The 9,289-nt window shown below is 39.6% G+C and overlaps 1 protein-coding gene across 1 annotated transcript; it reads left to right on the plus strand.

The window, feature by feature from the left end:
* The first annotated feature begins 17 nt into the window (after positions 1-17).
* LOC6737893 (probable malate dehydrogenase, mitochondrial) lies at positions 18-1,211 on the plus strand. The gene has a single exon (XM_002084685.4). It carries the CDS (start codon positions 95-97, stop codon positions 1,136-1,138), a length of 1,044 nt encoding a protein of 347 aa, XP_002084721.2. The 5' UTR covers positions 18-94; the 3' UTR covers positions 1,139-1,211.
* Positions 1,212-9,289: the final 8,078 nt, after the last annotated feature.

Genomic DNA, 9,289 nt, shown 5'->3' on the forward strand with positions numbered 1-9,289 from the left:
GAATTTTAGTAAGTTTACGACTTACCTTTTGATTACACTTCTCCTCGTATCGAAACCTACTTGAAATTTTAACATATTAAACAAAAATTATAAAATGTTTTTGGCCTCTAGATTGTTAACCCATGTTGGCAAACTGCCTCCCAAGGTCCAGCAGCTTGGATATATCAACCGAGGTCTCAAGGTCGCCGTTGTGGGATCGGTGGGTGGAATCGGTCAGCCGCTGTCCCTTCTTCTCAAGCAAAATCCGCTAATCTCAACCCTGTCGCTGTACGACATTAAGAATACAACCGGAGTGGGAGTAGACTTATCTCATATCAACACCAGGGCTTCAGTATGCCCATTCGAGGGTAAGAATGGTTTAAAAAAAGCTATGGATAAGGCTGATATAGTGGTGATACCGGCGGGTTTGCCACGTAAGCCCGGAATGAAGCGCGAAGATTTGGTGGGCGTGAATGCCAGCGTTGCCTGCGAAGTGGCTTTTGCGGCTAGCGAAGTTTGTCCCGGTGCCATGCTTGCCTTCATCACGAACCCTATCAATGTGATAGTACCCATCGTAGCCACGATCCTTAAAGCAAAGGGTACATACGACCCGAATCGACTATTCGGTGTCACCACTCTGGATGTGGTACGAGCCCAGACCTTTGTAGCGGACATTCTCAACGTTAATCCACAGAAAGTGAAAATACCCGTAATCGGTGGCCATACAGGTCGGACCATCCTGCCCATCCTGTCGCAGTGTGATCCCCCCTATAAGGGTACCGATAAGGAACGCGAGGCGTTGATCCAACGCATCCAAAATGCGGGCACAGAGGTAGTTAATGCAAAGGATGGCCTGGGATCGGCCACCCTATCGATGGCCTATGCAGCCGCTCAGTTTGTAAGCTCGTTGATAAAGGGTATCAAGGGTTCGAAGGACGAGTGCATTGTGGAATGTGCCTATGTGGAGTCCGATGTCACGGAGGCGGAGTTCTTCGCCACCCCACTGATACTGGGACCCCAAGGTGTCAAGGAAAACACAGGATTGCCCGATTTGGACGATGACGAAAGGCAAGCTCTAGATTGTATGCTACCCATTTTGAAGGAGAGTATCGCAAAGGGCATCAAATTGGGCGAGGGTATGATGAGCAGTTGCGCATAACAATGGAGATATAATTTACATTAACAGATTATTCCGATTTTGGTTGTCTTAATAAATTATATATCTGATGATAGGGAATGTTTAATGCAGTCTTAAAAAGGCAAATGGATTTAAATTATGAGACTGTTCCATTTTTGGACCACAAGTTTTATGGCCGTAATGCTGGTAAGCTAAGGAAACCCTCAGTTTGTAACTTTTTTCCTCTTTGCTTGATGTCGGGGATCCGGGCGCGAAAGCCACTGACACAGCTGGAACTCGGCACCAAACAGTTTCGGATTCCCATGCCATCAGCGAACCCAGCGGAGCCGCAAATCTTTGCGGTCTCGTCTTAATGGCAAAGAAATTGTGATTTATGTCTCGAGATTTGTACATTTAGGCTGCTTGACTCAAGCGAATGTATATATATACACTTTAATGCACACGATTTAGTTTCCTTGTTGAACCTAAGTAGTTTGGCAAGCAAACTTTGAAGAAGTTTTTTGATACTCCTGTATCCGTATCACTCATTACTTAATTAGTCTCAATTTTATTTTTCAGTCAGCCAAAGGTGGCCAAATTAGTTTCCCTGTTCAACTGAATTACATTAATTGAATTCGGGTCTCGACATCTTTTGGGTTATGGTTTTTGGGCAGAGAAGACTTCTTGCAGAAAAGTGTCTGAGTCGACAGTTTTATTGCTGTCGGCATGAAAACTTTACGCTTTTTGGCTTGTACTCCCCTAAAAGGCTTATAATGTAATTAGATTTGTCGTCGCCTTTGTTATGGCTCGACCAATGTTATTATTTTGACACTGCCGCCACAAGGGTCACCGTTTTGGAAATCTAGATTTTGGATTTAATTAAATAAAGTGCGGTACACATTGCCATAATCATTTAATGTATATATAGGTTACTTTTTAAGCTGGAAAGGATTATACCTAATTTAAATGCAATTCTGTAAAGGATAAAATAATATAAATACCTGTGTTGGACCTACATCATTAGCTTTAGCTCTGAATTAAAGTACTCCTTAAACCTTTTAACAATGCCTATTTCGTTTGGGCCACTTTATTGTTACCAGTTTGTTGCATAGGTAGGCAATAATTTACAGAAATTATACATGACCACTTAAGTTGTCATTAACGTTAACGACCACCAAACCGAAAGGGAGCGGTCGAAATGTGTGTCGGGCCATTATGGCCTCGTCTGAGGAACGGCTTTTGCAAGTGTATGTGCACTTTTTGTCGATGGTGGCCTCCTGTCGACGACTCCTGAAGCCGGAGCTGAAGATGGAGCGGAGCTACGGAGCTGGTGGTCGTAGGTCCGGGTAATCCAAAATTAATGGTCTGTCAGTCATACTCGTGCTACAATTTTAGCCCACTTTGGGCCTGAGACGCTGATGCAGGCGCAGCTACAGCTGCGATTCCCTCTTATAGCCGTTTGTGTGCTACATCCTTTCTTTGTGTAAATTTCCGCTTTCCGTTTTCGGCAAAGTAGACCAAGACGGGCTTAATCGAAAACGTATGAATGCAGCCCAGATCTAAAAGGCCTTTCTAGTGATGGTGCCTTGGCCACTAATGAACTCACGAGAAGCATAAATGGATACTAAAATATAATATATATTTTATTTTAATAATGAGTCATTTTTGATGATATAATTTATATTCATATTCATTATTCATATTTAGTGAAGCGAAATAAACGTTGATTTTCAGATGGTTAGTTTGTTTCTAAATAGTTAGTTTGAAGCTAAAAAACACCTTTTTTGCAAGTAAATATCTAGTTATATTATTAGTTAATATTATTATTATAAAATTTATATCAATTTAAATTACTCACAAGCAAGTGTCTTCGATTTAAATTGAACTTATTTTTACGTGATTTTCATGCTTGATGAGTTTTCTTTACCCATCCCTAACCCAAAGCCACAGCACTTAAGCGCCTTTCGTGTTGCGCTTTTTGGCCCTCTTTTTGGCCAGGCCCAGACTGTGGTTAGAGCAGCCCCAGCCAAGTTATTACAAGCGCAAAAATATTTTCACTTAAGTAGCTGCCACCATTTTGCTCAATTTATTTCCAACATCAAGCTCTCTCGTTCCCTTTTTTTAATTTAACACACAATTTTCGTGTAATGTTTGGCTTTCAGTTCGCTGCTCTTTTGAACAAGAACATTTTACAATCTTCGGAGGGGGGCACAAAAAAAACCGCTTCGTAATATTTAATTGAATGTTTTTCTGTTAAATGTTGCACCGGCGTTTTTCCTCAGGCTGACCAAAATATACGAAATAAATCATATATTCATCGTTGGTGCCCCAACCAGAGGCACATAAAATTTCGGATGCAAAAATCTGTGCAAATTTGTTGGACACTTGACTGCTGCTCATACATGGATTTGTTTACTGTGGGTGGATGCACCTTTTTTCATGCCATTTACGGGTCAACTGAGCGAGGGGCCACCCACAGATATGAGACTTCTGGCTATAAATGAAATTCAGAAAAAAAAATTTTTTTTGACATCGTTTTGGAAAATATATATACGTATTTTCTGTACATTTGGGCATTTAACGATGTGTAAAAGCGTTTGCAATTTCGGTTAATTGAATTGTTTCTTTATGCAATTTTATGGTAACTGTTGAGTGTAATGCGAACTCAATGGGAATAGATATATTTTTAAAATGGACATTTCAAATTCACTAGCACAGATTTTGTTATGTTTGTATGTATTACTTTGTGCCTGTAGTTATAAAAGTTCATTTTTGACATATAACCATTTAAGCTGTACTATGTTCGAAAACTTTTAGTAAGCAATCCTGTGCTGACGCCACAAATATTCTACTCAAGTTTTGTTTCTTTTTTCCACTAGTTGCTTACGTTAGCAAACTAGCAATGCCTGTTGAGGCGGTAATATTCAACGTAAGTACCGTCAAGAGAAAGTGTTTAAGAACACAGAGACGCCATCTACGAGCTCTGATTATCTGTAAATCAAATGTAATGAGATACAGCTTGGGCTAGGATTACACTTACACGACTCATGCGAGACTCCCGAGGGAAAAAGAGCAGAAGGAGCGGTTATTTTTACGGCCTCAGCGGAATACGAAGTGCGAGCTGCGTTTGAAATCGGCTCCCAGGACATTCCCGGGATTTAGGGTCGACGGCGAAGCAAGTGACCCATAAAATATCACGTATACGCAGGCCACATGGCCGCAGGAGGGCGCTGGATGATGAACTAACACGGACATATGTTCGTGTGTGGATGCGTTTTTATGATTTGTGGCATAAGGCCCGAATACCAGCTGATTGTAAATCTATGCTGGCCTCAAGAACCGCCAACCCCCAAAAACCTCCATTGTGGTTACTCAGGCCTGAGTGAAGCAGCAAAGGAGGGAAATCGTTTAAAAGTATGTGTGTGTGTGTGTGGGGAATGGGGCCAGGATGGATTATATTCGCCAGGGTCAAATCCTCTGCGGTTTTGCAAGCTGTCGCCTTCATCTTTAAACTTTAATGGCCAGCCAAAAGTTTTGGGCCGTGTCTAAGCTTTAGTCAACAAAGACTTGGGCACGTCGTGGCCACAGCCAGATGCTTCCGCTCTAGCGGAAAACGTCGTTCTTATCCCCACTCCCCTGGTCCCTGGTTAATTCCCAGTACGTGTCCTGTTAGCGAAACGTTTTCCAAATATTTATTTATTATTTACTCCCGTCCACCTACTGGTTTTTGGCCTTCAAAAGTCCAGATAGGCGAAATAACAAAAAATAAACTAAAAATGTTGCGGGAGGTATTTGATTTAGCTGCTCTTTGACATCGGGTCTTAGTGGCTCTATTTATCTACGTGACGTTTTCGAGGCTCTTTAGCCAGATAACAACTGAAAGCTGTCAAACACGACGTATACTTAATATTAATTACTGCATGCAACAAAAAAGTCACCCAGAATACACATTTTTTTCCATTTATTTCGGTGAAAGTTAAAGTATGTGCCCAAACGTCAAGACAAGTATTGCTACAAAAGTAAATTCATTGCACTTGTAGAAATATATTTCCATCATTTTAGGGATTTGCGTTTGTGAACCACAAGCAAAGTTGAGTAATTGTCTAATTAAGTCATTAACTAAATTGCTTGAGCCCCTTTTTGCTGAATAATGTTCGAATCGTATTCCAAACTAAGCTAATTACGTGTTATATGCCAAAAAATCCTAATTGAGGGCTGTTGGTGCTGAAGGTGATTGATGTTTAGGGAAACCGTTTTTTGGCCAGTAAAAAAGCTTTAATTGCTCATACACTTTTTTTAATGGTACATAAGGACACTCAGTTTTCTTTAAGTACATATGTGATATTGACCTTCTGTTTCTTTAGATGATTGATTTTTAGTATTTATACTTTCGCCCCATTTTCTCGCAGTGCCAACACTTTCATTTCATGTAAGTAAAGGCACAGACAGAAATCTAGGAATTATTCACATGCATCGAGAGCGTAAACCATTCCCAACCACTTGCAATTAACACTAAAATTAATTCATATTAATTAAGGCTCAGGGCCGGGACCAAATGAGAACACACTTAATGCCTGGGGCTGTTAGCTTTTATGAGACTCAAATAGAATGAGGGCGGGGCAGCCAGCAGCACTCCAGTCTCCAGTCGAACAAATACTGACCTCAACAAGGCAAATGTAATAAATAAGAGAAAGGCACAACAAATTGGTTGGGAGTAAATGGGCAAACCCTGACCAGACATAACAACATTCATTAATAAGCACAAACGAAATTGCTGCCCAGCTGGATATGGCTAGAAACCAAAAGGGAGAACAGGACCAAAACAAAAAAAAGTTAAAGCAACAAACCGTAACGACAGCACGCATAATATTAATAACATTTAATAAGTTGCTGGAATTAGTGGTAAATGGGTGGGGAAATGGCAAAAAATGATTTGGTAATTATGATGGATATTTAAAACGTCTCAAATTTAAGCCAACATATTCAGAGCAGACCCTTATGAATACAGCCCCAATTAAGCAAAATCCCTGCCATTAAACTAATTAACCAACATTTAAAATATTTCCACCATAAAAAAAAAAAAAACTTAATGCTAAAGGAAACCCTAGAAATTCCTTCGTATAAATAAGGGCAAACATTTTGTGCCGCAACATTAACTATATACAATTTCACACCTTTTTTGGTGTCAACTTGCTTTGGATTTTCCCTTTGTTTCCGTTTGTTTCGCTGACAGTTGAACAGTTGTAACTGATGTCAAGTTGACATTAAGTTTTTCATAAAATGTTGCCAGAATATTGTTGAACTGGGTTTTCAGAACATCAAAAGTGGTGGCAGTAAAAGTTTATGAGAGAATTGAGGGAAGTATAATATTGGAAAACATAAGGCGCTACAGAAACGTTCGACCTCGATTTAAGCAACTTTGGTGGAGGACAAAGTTTGCAACCACAACAATGTTATAATATTTAAACTTATTCTTATCTGAAAATACATAGTCATTAAATAATTCTCTAAGCGATTAAAAAGAAAACAAACTATATTCAATTATTCTAAAACACTCCCAGATTCAACAAGAGCAGTCCCAGAAATTGTATGGTATATCCTTGTTAATAGCATTTCAAATAGTTACTCCTTGAGCGAACAATATCTTAATGTTGCTCCATTCAGGAATATTGTAAACATGGCACACATTTCAGGGCGTAAATTTCAATCAAGCCGACTAATGTGGGCGGTTTTCACTTTGTTCGTGTCTCGCCCACCTACATTCCCTATAAATACATCCACCCACCTTCTGTGAAATGTAGATGCCGATATTTGGCGGTAGTTCTTAGGCTCAGAAAGACACAGGTGTTGGCAACTACACGACGCCTGATTGCCTACTGTGAGCAGACGAATACATTAATGATAATGCTCCTTTGCCGGCGGGCAGAATTGAGCAGCCAACCACCAAGTGACATCATTAAACCAACTGCCAAAGTAAATCATATATGTATGAAACTTTGGGCAACAATTCGGGGTATAACAATAATCTTTTGGTAGGTGGGAGAACCCAGGCAAATAAATTTATGCCAGTTGAACTCTTGGCAAAGTCGGAGATGGCAAGAGTTTGTCTGGGTAAGCATTACGCATATAATTCAGAAGCAGTCAATCAAATTAGGTTTAATTAGGGAGTTCCACACTCATCAGGGTTGTGGGTGTCCTAACTAAGTTGCAAAATAGTTTTTGAAGACAAGATCAATAGAATTTTAAGTCATGGTTTAAAGAGGATTAGAACTGAATTAGTATTAAGATTACACGTTTCTCAAACATGATTTCCTTCAAAGGTATACTCGATATTCGTAAATTATGGCAAACTTACTTGAATTCTTTTAATATTTAATACAGTTCCCATTAATAATCAAACTTGATTCGCTTCAAGCGTTCCACTTTAGCTTATGATGCACCCAAAATCGCACATGGCCAATTTCCATGATGAATTTTGGCATAAATGCACAACCATCGAGGGAGGGGAAAGCCCGCGTAATGCGGCAGTGGCAGCAAAATATCTTCACGCACAAGAAAACCAGGGCAGTGCGATACAGATTTTCCAGATTCCCGCAACAATTGTGCGAACCAAGGAATGGCACAGTCATGAATCATGAGCCAGGCGGAAGATGAAGGAAAAGTCCGAGGAAAAGCCGGAAAAAATCACACAAGGCAAACCTTTGCAAACGGCAGCAGAAAACGCCCAAAAGAAGAAGGTAACATTGTAAAAGAGAGCTAAAAAGAAAAAAAAAATTACTTATCTGCGAGCCAAAATGATTTATTGGCCCAAATGGCAAGCAAATAGCATTAAAAGCATGCTGGGGCCACGACCGAAGGGTTTTCCTTGCATAAATTACCCCACCAGAGAGATGGCGAGATGGGGAACTCAAAAATCATGCAGTTCTCTTCCCTTCGATAGTGGGCGGGAAAACGGGGAGTGGCAGGGCGTGTCTTGACCGGGCTAGTAAACTATGCAAACAAATAGCCAACTTATTTCGGGGGCCCCGAAGTAAATTGTACAGAGCAGCGCAGAATTCGTGCTGCAAAGCAACAGCTGTCGGAAAACTCAAAGTCTGGTCTGTAAAATATCAGGGAAATTACACAGCTCCCGAAATGCACAGTCATCTTATTCCAGAGGGTGGAAATCAAATGGATTATTTTAAAGCAATAATTGTGATGCACAATGTTTCTTTTTTTCAAAAATATCTTTCATTGAATGAATACCAATCCTACGTAGTTCGTTATAATTTTTCCACTATTTTCAGCTGGTTGGCTTTCGTCCACCTCCATGCAAATAAAGCGTAATGCATTCTGGTTGGTGAGATCTCAATTAAATCCGCTTATCTAGTATTTACACTAGCCAATTTCTGGTATTGTTTCATCTCCACCTCTCGTTTTATTTTTTACGTTTCCACACAAAAGCGATTTATTGTGTGTTGTTTTAGGCAAAGGGCAAATATTTTGACTCGCCCGCTAACAAAGCGTACTATATGACCCATATATACATCTACTATCCATGGTAATCCACTTACATAGTGAATAAAATAGTTATTTTTCCCAGGCAACATGTTGCTCGTTCGCTTGGCAAGATTTTCTGGCTTTGTTGATGTTCAATCAACCGTATTCGTTAGTTCGTTAAAAAATAATAGTTTTCAGTTCAGCAACAGCCAGGACAGGGAGCCGTAAATATTAAAACAAGACAAACAAGTCCCTTTCATCCCCCGCCTCCCCCATCGAATATTTCGAAAGCATATTGAAACCCAATGAAATGAAATACTTCCTTTTGAAAATAAATAAAAATTTATTGGAAACTTGGCGTGAAAAAATTGTGGTATGGGTTCAATCACGATACAAATTAAAGGTATGAGGTTGTGTTCTAACATGATTCAACAGCAAAATAGTAAGCTAAAAAGTTGTGCTGTGCTGTACAAAAATAATAACTACTCGTATCAAATCTAAACTTAATTACGTTCAACACAGGATATACCGAAGGTACAAGTATTTACTTTACAAAATAGAAGTATTTGGCATATTGTTTCAATGCACGGCATTTTTAAAATTGTTTGTACATTTCTGCCGGAATTTAAAACCATTAAAAATGGGATTTTCATTTGTATTACAATGAATGGCATGGAATGCCAAAGCATCATTTGTACTTAAAAAACTCTACCT

Source organism: Drosophila simulans, chromosome 3L, assembly GCF_016746395.2.
Source record: "Drosophila simulans strain w501 chromosome 3L, Prin_Dsim_3.1, whole genome shotgun sequence".
In the NCBI taxonomy this organism is placed as follows: Eukaryota; Metazoa; Arthropoda; class Insecta; order Diptera; family Drosophilidae; genus Drosophila; species Drosophila simulans.